Source organism: Anguilla rostrata, chromosome 1 (assembly GCF_018555375.3).
Source record: "Anguilla rostrata isolate EN2019 chromosome 1, ASM1855537v3, whole genome shotgun sequence".
In the NCBI taxonomy this organism is placed as follows: Eukaryota; Metazoa; Chordata; class Actinopteri; order Anguilliformes; family Anguillidae; genus Anguilla; species Anguilla rostrata.
The window spans coordinates 58,440,999-58,453,169 of NC_057933.1; the positions used below are offsets into that span (position 1 = coordinate 58,440,999).

Consider the following 12,171-nt stretch of genomic DNA (forward strand, 5'->3'; position numbering starts at 1 on the left):
TATTTACAATATTTGGCTTTTTACATACATTTTATGTATACTATTTTACATTCTTGAATATGAGTGGATTCAGTGTTGGCATTGCTTGCTCTAATGTTTCAATGCTCAATGCCACACTTTGTATTAGCATACACAGCATTATTTGTTTTGACTTGACTTACTGGTCTAAGTTTATAACTATTTGTTACTATTATTACAGTGAAATTTTGTTTTTATTAACGTTCATTTTTTCACAAAAAGGGTTTGTGTGGGAGTCTTAAGGACTATCATTAATTCATTTTTTAATACATTCATTTCATAGGCTAAGCCCTACAGTTCCCACATCTGAACTCTGGCTACTAAATGCACCTTTGGACTGTAGAACGGAATGTGTTTCATCAGAAAGCTGCCTGTTGCCTGTTTGGGAGATTCTACCGGCTATGCTGAGGAGCAAACGCAGCTGAAAGTTTTCTGTGTTATTTTGTGAGAATATGCCTCGTATCCCAGGCAATCTGTTGTAGTTTCTGCAGCCCACTTAAAATACAGTTTTAGTAACAACCGAGTTGCTTACTGTAGCAGATGAAGCACTTTACTCAAGGGGCCACACTAGCCTGGTCCAGTGGAATGCTCTTATGGCTTCTCTTCTGCCTCATGCCCTCCACATTCACTCATGTGGACTTCTCTGGCATTAGAGCCTGATATTCATCACTGTTGTTAGTTCGGGATCATGTTTCTGCTCTCTGTTTGCGTTCTTCCAGAATGATAGGTGATACTTATTTTGCCCCAACCCCCAAGGTTTAAGTGATTTCCTGGTATTCGCATAGCATTGATTGCGATATGCATGTTTTATTATATGATAAATACTGTCTTCTACCATTGTGATTGTTGTCACATTGCGTGGGAATGGATGTTAGTCTATGCCACATGTCCTGTGGTTGTTTACTGTCAGTTTATGGTACACACACTTTTATTACGCTTCACATGGTATTTACTGTGTTATGGAGTCAGCTCAAAGTTCACGCATTTGTCCCTTTGGAACCTTCAAGATTTGGGCCGCTGCCAGGATTAAAGCTCCTTTTGTGGTTATGGTTATAGAAATTGAATCACATCTCAGTTTCTATTTGATCCATTTCTTTGATTAAATCTGTTTCCTGTAATGCTTTTCTAGGTTTTGTATTAACAAATTCTCATTAACTAAAAAGAAATTCCTCCTCGGTAAAGAATAGGGTTGGATCTATATTGCATCTCAGATATTTACCCAAGTCATTGTATTAGGGTTTATCTGAGTTTCAATGAATTTAAATAATGTGCTGGAAAAATGCATTGTCTGTGGTAGTTGATTATAGGGAAACTGACAGCAAGTTTGATGTTTAACTTCTGAAGTTGGAGATTTGTAATTTGTCATTTATTTTCTGAGAGACATTGAAGGGAAAGCATCAAAAACTTCCAAAACAAAAAGCATAATGATTCACACCCTTTTTGACACTTTCCAGTGTATTTTAGTTGACAGAAAACACAAACTTACTTTTACAGGAACTTTACAGGCCTGGACTTAAGTCACATTGGCCTTTGATACATCAATATTTATCAGGACACCACAGCCAAATGTAGGGCACCAAGGCTCAAAACAAGGGAGTGGCAACACTGAATTATTTTTACATTGTATGAGAACAAAATAATGACCCACAAATCAAGAGGGAAGTCAGAAATATGAGATTGTAAAACTGATAACTCAGTTTATACAGTATCAAAGTGGACACATGACAGACATAAGAGAAAGGCAGCTTGGGCTTGGAGATGAGCTTCGTTACCACTCTGCTGCTCCGTAATTAAGGTGGCAGCATAGGTAGCCAGCTATGTTGGCTAGCTGAGTAGAACATATCATTTTATAGATAGGCTGTCTATATAGTTAAATAACAAGCCATCCAATATGTAGTAGGAGCTATAGCACATGCACATTTACACATCTATTTGTGTATATATATATATATATATATAATATATATATATATATATATATATATCTATAAACAAATGCAGTTGTTAAAAAGCAGCATTTTCTAGATTTTGCAAGGTACAAACAATCTCCCCACTGACATCGGTAACTTCTGCCATAATTTTTGATGTGTACCTTGAAATTGTGAAGGTAGTAACTAAGGCTGTCAAAAGTGCCATGAAATTGAGTTCGGATATTAGCTTTTGTAATTAGTTAGCATTTGAAAATATTCAAATATCATTTGCCTATAATTCACAAAAATAAGCTCCTTATTGTCGGGCGCAATGTGCACGTGATGCTCCCTCTAAACTGGCCTGCGCGTTATTTTCCACAAGTGGGCTGTAGAATAGAGGACATCGGTGAACTTTCATACTAGGTTACTACATCTGGGGCCTCATTAATAAAACATATTTTATATCAACTGTGTGGCGCGTACGTAGAAAATCACGTCAAAGTAGTAATTTATTAAATTTCAATATGACTCAATTTGACCGTGGAAACGGTTGTGGGTCTACATCAGGTCTTCACTTGACGTATGCATGCAAGTTCATTTTATAAATGAGCCCCCTGCAGTTTCTATAGCCTCATGCGCAAATGAATAAAGCACTTTCTTGGGGATGTAATTTGCCATAACTCAGCATTTATTAATCACAATAATAGGGAAATGATTGTTTATAGGAAATGTCTGTTTATTTCTAAACACAAAAACTATTCAAACGGCTACCTGTAGCCTAAAACAACATAAACAAACTAAACAGAGTAAGTTAGTTAACTTCTTTCATCAGCCAATTTTATCAAAATCTTCAGAACAAAACAGAAACATAACCTGCCATGGGAACATTATTTAGCCTAAATTGTCCCTAGTGGCACCAGCTCCTCTGATGCTGCTGCCATTTTCACCATTAGTTTTTTATATTTTTGATGTGACAGTTGAAGTAACGTTAGCACAGGAAATGGACTTTGCGTGCATGAACATGATTCGCGGGATCCAAAACTAATATTCGAATGCTCAGGTTCGAAATTAAAAAAATATATATATATATATGTATATATATATTTTTTTTTTCGATAGTTTTCGAACTTCAAATATTTTTTGACAGCCCTAGTAGTAACTGCTGCAAACATTTGATAAATGTTTGTTTTAGTTCATATCATCTTTGCATATTAATGATAGCACTGTACCTAACTGTAGAAGTTTCCTGTTCATTATTAGATAGAGTAGGGATTGAATGGAAGCCACACTTGTGAAGAGAGCACTGTTTGGTGGGAGCAGGGTAGTAGGCTTCTGCTGTCTCTCAGGGCACTGTATTGGTTACATGCACTTCTCTTTGCTCTGTTATGTGAGCTGGCTTTTCACTGCTAGGGACAGAGAACATTCTTAGGTTTCTCCCCGAAATGACATTTAGCCTTTTCATTTCAGTACTTCACTGGCTGTCTTTTCTGTGAATGCATCTCCGAAACACTAACCCCCAGGATCACAACCATGGCAGAGAATTCCTCCTTTATTTTCAAGCACTCGCTTATTCTACAGTATACCTGTGTTTTTTTGGGATGTCTGCCTGGGGGTTGTAGTTTTGCATTATAGTATCATTAAATATTTTACTCTGCTGTGTTTCACTAGTGTATGATTTTACACGTTTGACTGCTGAAGAACTATGTTGGGACTGTAATGGGCATACCATATTTCACGACAATCAAATCCTCTAATCTGTAATATGAGTTGGTGTTATTGTGATTGTGTGTGTGTGTGTGTGAATTTGTGCGTGCGTGCATGCATGTGTATGTATGTGTGTATGTGCATGTGTGCATGCATGTGTGTGTATTCACGCATGTGTGTGTGTGTGAGTAATGTGCACCTGTGTACACTAGCACACGTGTGTGCGCATTGCCCTGCAGTAATTACAGGTGCTCCTCGCAGAGCTGAGGAGGTAACCCTATCGCCCGCTGCCTGTGGCTCAGGAGCATCTGCTGCTTTCTCCCCAGTAAAGCGCTGATGGACCTGCTGGTGGACCTCTGCAGCCAGCACCACCTGAACCCGGCACACTACACCCTGGAGCTGCTGTCGCCCGGCAGCCAGCCGCTGGCCTTCAAGCCCAACACTCTGCTGGGGGCGCTGGACGTGCACCACATCCACATCAGGGAGAAGGTGGCCGAGGAGAAAGTGGTTCGTAAGCCCCCGCCGAAAGTGCCAGAGGTAAGTGTTTTTATAGCCTGCCCTGTTTGTAAGACATGATTACCTCAGTCACATGACATCACAACCTCTAGATCATGTGAGTTCAGGCCTCACTGCTGCATTTTGAAGTAACATTGTGAATATCTCATTAAAGAGCAAATTCACTTAATTGTGCCAATCCATGTTGCTTTCTGCAAGATGTCTCTGGCTCCCATAGATGTTCTCCTGTGTTTTGGTATTGACGGAATGTGAAATAAGGTGCAACTGGCTTTGCTTCTATGGTTTTAACACTTATGTCATCACACGCTTACAATAATAACGTGCTTAACAGATACATGAAAAAAGTAATGAATTCAAATTAAATAAAATTTAAGAGACTTGAAAATGAGATGTATGAATTTCGATGTTGTCACTTTTCTGTTGTATAATAGGTATATTGGAATTGTGTGTCTGAGAAAGTGTTAATCTACTGTTGTTTCCTTTCACCTCTGATGGGAGATCTGATGCGATCAGTGTTGTGTGACCATAGTGACATTGTGCTGCATGACGTGAAGCATCTTGTTACAGGGACTGTAGTGCTGTGATTAGTCCTATGACCGCCCCCTGAATAGTGTTGTGATTTTGCGAGTGTAATTAACCCTGGAGAAAAGTTGTCCTTGTAATGGCCTGATGAACGCTATTGTAATTAGTCCTGTAATGGCCTTATTTTGTTTCCTGATATTGTACTGTAGCAGCAGGAAAGGCCTGTAACACAGGACAGAATTCGGGGGAAGGTAGGCTTGTGCTCTGCAGCTCTAAGATTATGGAGGTTGCAGTGAAACGACTATTTTCCTAATTCTCTCTTTCTTTCTGTAGGTCTCTTTGTCTGTCTCTTTAACTCCCTCACTCTTTCTCTTTCTCTCTCTCCAGTTTCCCTTGCCCTTCTGTTCTCACAGGTTGAATTTTTCATGAATCTCTTACCTTTAGTTACCATGCATTATTTCTACACTCCTCTTTGTGTCGGCTTCCCTGTCCCCCTCTGTGTCTGTCACTGTTTCTTCCCCATCTCCAGGCTATTATCCAGAGTTTTACACATCAGTATCGTAGTTTCTGTCCTTTGTGTTCATTGAATATATTGTGCTAGTATCTCCAGGAAATAAAGATAATTTTAGTTATCTTTATATATCTGTGGGTGTGATTGGCAATGTGCTGCCAATTCTGCTACTGTTAATCAGTCGCTAATGTTCATTTGTGGAATGCTACTACATTTCCCCAACATTTCAACATTGTCCAGCTAATGTTGGCGTTCAGAAGTTGCCAATCAATTTCCCCAACAACTGATAACCTATGACTGGGTCAAATGAGCCCTGTGTCTACTCCCAGTATTGGCACACTATTGAGTATGTCTAATATGGCTGACCACGTGAACATAGTCGCACATGAGTCATTGGTCTATGTTCCCCAAAAATCTGTGCATTAGGATAGGAAACTATCAGTCGCATGTTTGCCACTAAGGGCCAGCTTGAAATTGTGTTGAGCCATTGCTCATAGCCACTGGGCAGTTGCTGTTGTTGATGTGATGAAGACACCAGTGGTCTTGTACCATTCCCACATATCCAGGAAATTGTTTCTCCTTTGGGGTTTGTCCCATTTCCATTCTGTCGCCTCTGGTGCTTAATCTCTGTTTCCTCTGTGGACCTGGATCCCACTCCATACCGTCTCCATTCTAAGGCTTCATCACACCCTATCAGCGGCTGTGATTAGCCCGGATGCTGCCTATGGTGTGCCATTTCCGGAGGCCCGTACTCCTGTCCAGGTGGTCATTTATCAGTCATATATATGTGCGCTGATCACGTGTTCATGTTTGTGTCTAACAGAAGACGGTGCGTCTGGTGGTGAACTACCACGGGACCCAGAAGGCCGTGGTTCGCGTGAACCCACTGGCTCCGCTGGGAAGCCTGGTGCCCGTCATCTGTGACAAGTGTGAGTTTGACCCCGCCCACGTCCTCCTGCTCCAGGACAACATCAGCAACCACGAGCTGGACCTGGACCAGTCCCTGAGCGAGCTGGGGATCAGGGAGCTCTACGTGCTGGACCAGAGTCTGGGTACGGTCCGGACCACCCGACAATCTGCCTCTCATTTCTTACTTTTATTGTGTGGAGTTTCTCACCTTTATTGCATAAAGTCATTTTTCAGTGTAACAACCACTTTACTTAACTCTTCTAGATAGGAAAGGTGCAGCATATTTTGTACTTCTCTACACATTTGAAAATGGAAATGATATTTACACATTTGAATTTTGAGATTTTTGTAGAAAATTTCATAGATTATCTCCTCCAAAAAGACCAGTAGTCAGTATGAATTTCTCTCCATTACTTTAGTGTGCATTGGCAAGACCATATGTGCACATTTTGTCTTAAAGTTAAAATTCAATAATTGAAATTTCATTTAAACAGATATTTGCATATTTCATGAGAAGCTTTATCATATAATAATGAAAATGTGGAAAAAATAAAATGTATTTCCCGAACTGCATAGGCGTGTTAAATTTGATTATGGAATAATGGTGTCGAAATGATAATTTAAATGTAATTTCTATGCATTTTTACTCTCCAACAAGGCATTTGAAATGGCATTTCAAAGATATACTACTCTATAAATGTGGCAAAATCCAAATGGTTATCCAAATTTAAAAGGGTAAACTGCCTCTTTGCCATTCGCTACTATGCTATAAAGATGGCAAAATTCAAATGGTTATCCAAATCAAATCAAAATTTATTTATATAGTACATTTCACAAATAATTGTCACAATGTGCTTCAAAGACAACCCTGACCTAAACCCCCACACGAGCAAGCCAGCAGTGGAAAGGAAAAACTTCCCGTGACCAATAGGAAGGAACCTCGGAAAGAATGAGGTTCAAGGGGGGAACCCATCCTACTCTGGTTGGCTCAGGGTGTAGCTTTGTGACCAGCACGTTCAATCAGTCAATGTACACTTTGATCAAATTCGTGCCAGCTCGGTGACAATCCTAAGGTGACAGTCCTAAGCGGCAGACGGAAACAGAAGAGGGCAGGGTAGAGGCAGCGATGAAAGGCGGTCAGACTGCAGCTGTGGAGTCCAGACGACAACATAAACCATGTAAAAATGGACACCGCCCCTCTCATCTTATAATGCCATTAAACGCATTCACGCACTGCGCAAGAAAGGTGGCAAAATTCTGCTGTCTGACACCTCTTCAACTGAAAATGCATTCTGACGGCTCTTTTTTTGTGCTGACGTTGGACTCTGCTGCAAGGCTCCCCACCACGTCAGCCAATTGCATGTCGCCAGCCTCTTTGCACATTCACCCGGTGACTCATTTAACTAGCCTGCTATGATGCTAATTCCATTGCAAAGATAATTCAACTTTTAAGTCAGTTTTGCGCATCTATGAACCGTAACCAGCTAGCTAATAGTAACTCCACTGTAAAGACAATTCTGGTTTTAAATCTGTTTTGCTCATCTGCGAACTGCAAGCCAGCTAGCTGTAGTAACAGCACTGCAAAGGCCATTCTACTTTTGACTCTGTTTTGCATCTGTGAACTGCTTTTTTTGTAGTCTGATTAGCGCTCAATAGTGATCAACTACTTTTCTAACCTACTATCTGGCTGGCTATAGTATAAGGCTATACATTGCCAAAATCTGCAAGCATCAGCAAGGCAATACCTGACCAATTACCTGCCTGTGAGGCTGCACTAAACTTTCAAACACGTCTAGTTAACTGGGTGACTGAGCTCAGTTCACTTGTCGACTTTGCATAAGAGAAATGTGCAGAAGAGGCTGATGACATGCTATTGGGGGGGGGGGGGGGCTTCCGCTACATAGTCAACCATTGATTTCAGTTGAATTTTGCCACCTTTTTTCTTTTTTGCATAGTATGTGAATGTCTTTAAAAGCAAAGATGAGAGGTGCTGTTTCCGTTTTTACATTTGGATAACCATTTGAATTTTGTCTCCATTATAGCATAGTGTGTCTTTGATAATGACATTTCAAATGCCTGTTTAGAGAGTGAAATGCAGTAACATGTCAATGCAGTTCGGGAAATACCTGTTCATTTTCCACTTTGCATTATCATTTGAATGAAGCAACTCATGAAGTGTGCAAATGTTTAAATCTCAATACTAGTACAAGAAATGGCAAATGAACATGGAATTATTGAACATGAATTTTTAAATTGTGACAAAATGTGCATATATGGGGTGGAAAATCTACCTTCATATGTAGAATAACATTGCCGTTTTACGTGTTTTACTTTCATTTGAATTTTGCCTGCGACATGCTTCCATATAGAACAGATAGTTTCACTTTCTTTTTTGCAATACATCTTTGAGCATTTGCAAGGTGATATTTGTTATCCAATTTCATGTTAAACATCAGTTAAATCTGATAAAGAATGAGTTTAGAGAGCCTAGCAGATATCTGCAGAATTCTGTAACTGTGCAGTGTGCTAAATATTGTTAAAATCATCTGATTGCTTACAGTTCTTCAACCTAAAATGGCTTCCGCACCTGCTCTTAATTACTCAGGTATAGTCCTGTCTGAAGCCAGATTTGCTGAATCCCTGTAGCCATGTTGCCTGCTGGTGACAGCAGCCAGTGTTCTGAGAATAACCCTGCTGTGCTGCTCTGCCTGTACTTACCTTTGCATAGGACCTGCCCATGTTTATTAAAGATGTTTAATAAAACATGGCAATGGTTTGCTCTTATTTATGTGTACTATACTGTATATATGTACATATATGCATATTGCATATCCATGTATATCAATATTTTGTTATGTGATCTTTTTTAAGGCATCCATATATCAGCACAAAGATTTCACATACTTGTTTAAGTATGTGTCTTTGTTTTTGGATTTCTGATATGATATTCATTAACTAAAAAAGTGGAATGGCAACAGGTTTTTCAGTGTGATTTGGGAGGGAAGCATCCTATATGTAGTAAACTGTCACATTTAATCGCTTGAATTCCTGCCACCGCCACCCCCCCCCCCCCCCAGTCCCCCCAGTCCCCCCAGTCCCCCCGCTCTGCATCCAGTAGTAGGCTGATGTGTGTGTCCGCTATTGTGAAGTCTAGTAATGTACAGTCAGTGCTGTAGCATTTAGAACTGCTTTAGTTGTGGCCCCATCTACTGTTAGAAATTGGCACCTAGAACTGGTGACTATTACACTGATGTCAGGAGTTCTTGATTCTAACACATTTAGCTAAACAGTTAACTTCATGAACTAAAGTCTCTGTGGCTTCATGTAATGGAAACATTATATGATGTTGAAGCTGTCGGGTGTCCTCTTATGGCCTGTCTGTATGAAGAATTCCTCTTGCTGTACCTGGATTTTGCCTGGAGGAATACAGAATAAAGGACAAATGAGGGTTGACATACATACTGTAATGCTTCTCAATTTGATTCAGAAAGACCATGACCCAGCTTGTGTATTTCTGAAATTTCCTGCAATCTCTCCCACAGAATCGATACACTCCAACACCTTAAGTATTGGCAGAGGTCAGAAGAGAGGCCTCCTGGGATTCTTCAAGTTCAACCGGAGGAAAACAAAGGTACAGAACCCTCTCTCATCTGGTGCTGGCCCAGACATCTTTCGCAGGGCATGCACCATCTTCGCAGAATGTCCACAGCCTCCAGTCTAGTTGTTCTAAGGCTACCGGACTGGATTTTTAAAAATGCAGCGGGAAACAAAGACTTGTTATTGGAATGAAAGCAGGCTGTGAGTTGGCCATAGCTGCACCACTCATTTCAGTAATAATGTTGTTAGTAAGACCAGATGTAGCGCCAGTTATACTCATCGCTGTATATTCTCCTGACGTTTCAGTTGAATGTGTTACATGTTTTTTCATTATTAATGCAACATTGTGTGGGAAGTGTAGCTGATTCCTAGAAGTTCTGGCTACTGTTATGTTTTTGACTGTTCACCGTGAGTTTGTAGAGGTGTGTCATGACACACAGTACCTGTAGAATGCTCAGTTGAGCTCATCTGTGTGTCCTTGTGTAGAAGTGGAATAAACTACATTTTTGGAGGGTTCTCAAAGCAGACTAGTTATATTTGCCAGAGGGGAAATGTTTAGTTAGGAAGTGTATTTGCCTCGCCTTACTACATTTTGAAATGGATGACTTGTCAGTTAACTGAGAAGTGGAAGTGAATGCCTTCTTTTTATTTGTGTCCGTTCTAACCCTGAAATATAGAGACATACTGGGCTGTATCAGTATTAACTGTATCAATAGCCATACCAATTTTGCATGTTCCTCGGCAGCATAAATGTGGTCTGTGATGTTATTTGGGATAGGAACTCTCAAATTTGCACTGCTTGACAGAGTTGAGTCTTGTATGTTTAGGGGCAGTGCAGTTGTGCTTTAACATGTAACACGCATGTGCCATGTAGCTGCTGTGCCTGCCCTGCATGTCAGCTGTGTGTTGCTCTTTCAGACTGAAGAGCACACATCTGTGGACATGGAGGCTGATGATGATAATAATGTTGAAAGCTCAGAGAGCTACTGCAATGTGAGTACTAACTCCTGGGTCTGCTTCCTCAAACTTGCATGCAGTTTGCGGGTCATTAATTATAGAAAATAACATCAGTGTTTTTGATTCAGGGAATATTAACACATTCAGTCACACAAAATGGCTGTCTCTTTCGCTACCCAATGGGTCTGTTTAATTTTGTGGCTCATTATTCCTTTAGTAGAAAAACACAAAGACTTCATATCTGTCAAAAATCAAATTGGTGTTCAAGGCCTAACCTATTAATCAATACAAAGTAGAAATTGGATGCTTTTCTTTCTAAGATTAATTGTAGATATTTATTTTCAAATGTTGATTTAAAAAAGTGCCTGAAGTATACAGCTCACACTTTCAAATGTAGACTGCAACTTGTGTAGGCCTAAATGCACAATGTTGCATTGTATTACAGTGCAACCGCTGAAGAATTTGGCAAAGCACTGTATGTTAATGGTGTGAACACCACCTTCTGGTAGATCTCAGTACTTTTAAATGCTCCTCTTGGATCCCCTAGATGGCAGTATACCCAAACATGTCCTAGGTTTCGAATCTATTTCCACGAACTTTCTTGAATTTCACAAATTGAAATTGAGTACAAGTCTTTCATCATTCATATATATGCAGAGTTTTGTTGTTCTGGTAGGCATGTATCTTTTCTCTGATAATGCATCAGGCTAGGCTATCACCACCAATGGATATATGATGCCACACCCTCAGCTCATGTGAGTTACTTGTAGCCCTGGTTCTGCTGTTAACAGGTTGGACATCTCTCTTGGTCAATACATCCACTAAGCAACCTGTTTCTTCATCACTCTCCATCTCTGCCACTGACAGTTTCCTTTCACCTTCGCTCTCTGAAAAGGTTTCTCGAGTATCAGGGAAAGCGCAGTAATTAAGCGAGCTGTTCTTTTACACAGTTGTGCTCTTGTTTCATACAGAGAGACTGAGTTTTTCCAGAGACAGAGGCACATTTTGTAAACATGACCCGGCTGGTCTGATGCTTGATACGAGTGGATATTATAGACTATGCTCACTCACAACTTTGGCTACATTGGTGGTTGTTATTTAAGCAGTTAGCATTGGCCAATATATGAATAGCCAGTGTTGCCTTTCTGACAGGCCCAAAACTATTTCTCACAACAGGTATCATATATGCGCATACTTAAGTTATGGCAGGAACAAATTTGCCATATTTCAACTATCGGCACTGTTGCACACCTTTAAACCTAAAATGACTTGTAGGGACACACCTTCATAATGTATAATGTATATTATACATATATGCACTTCATAATGTATGATGTACATTATACATATATGTATTTCGTAATATGTAGAGTTTTGCATAGCCAAACAGCTACCTAAATATTACGGGTGAAATAGCGGCGTTCTTCTTGGTCCTTAACCTAAAGTTTGTTGATGAAAATGATTGGGCCAGTATTGGGCGAGTGTGTACTGACCTATGCTTCCACATTGGTTGATGTAGAGAACTGT

At 40.1% G+C, this 12,171-nt stretch overlaps 1 protein-coding gene across 13 annotated transcripts in view; it reads left to right on the forward strand.

Moving 5' to 3' along the window:
• The window catches only part of cobl (cordon-bleu WH2 repeat protein), a 65,329-nt gene that overhangs the window by 21,240 nt on the left and 31,918 nt on the right, over nucleotides 1-12,171 (forward strand). For 10 of the 13 annotated variants that reach the window (XM_064345119.1, XM_064345130.1, XM_064345194.1 and 7 more), the window contains 5 exons: nucleotides 3,959-4,169; nucleotides 6,005-6,233; nucleotides 8,651-8,695; nucleotides 9,633-9,721; nucleotides 10,606-10,680. In XM_064345119.1, coding sequence (XP_064201189.1) covers nucleotides 3,959-4,169; nucleotides 6,005-6,233; nucleotides 8,651-8,695; nucleotides 9,633-9,721; nucleotides 10,606-10,680 — 649 coding nt within the window. The remainder of the gene's footprint in view (nucleotides 1-3,958; nucleotides 4,170-6,004; nucleotides 6,234-8,650; nucleotides 8,696-9,632; nucleotides 9,722-10,605; nucleotides 10,681-12,171) is intronic. The other 3 variants (XM_064345167.1, XM_064345150.1, XM_064345176.1) reach the window with 3 other exon arrangements.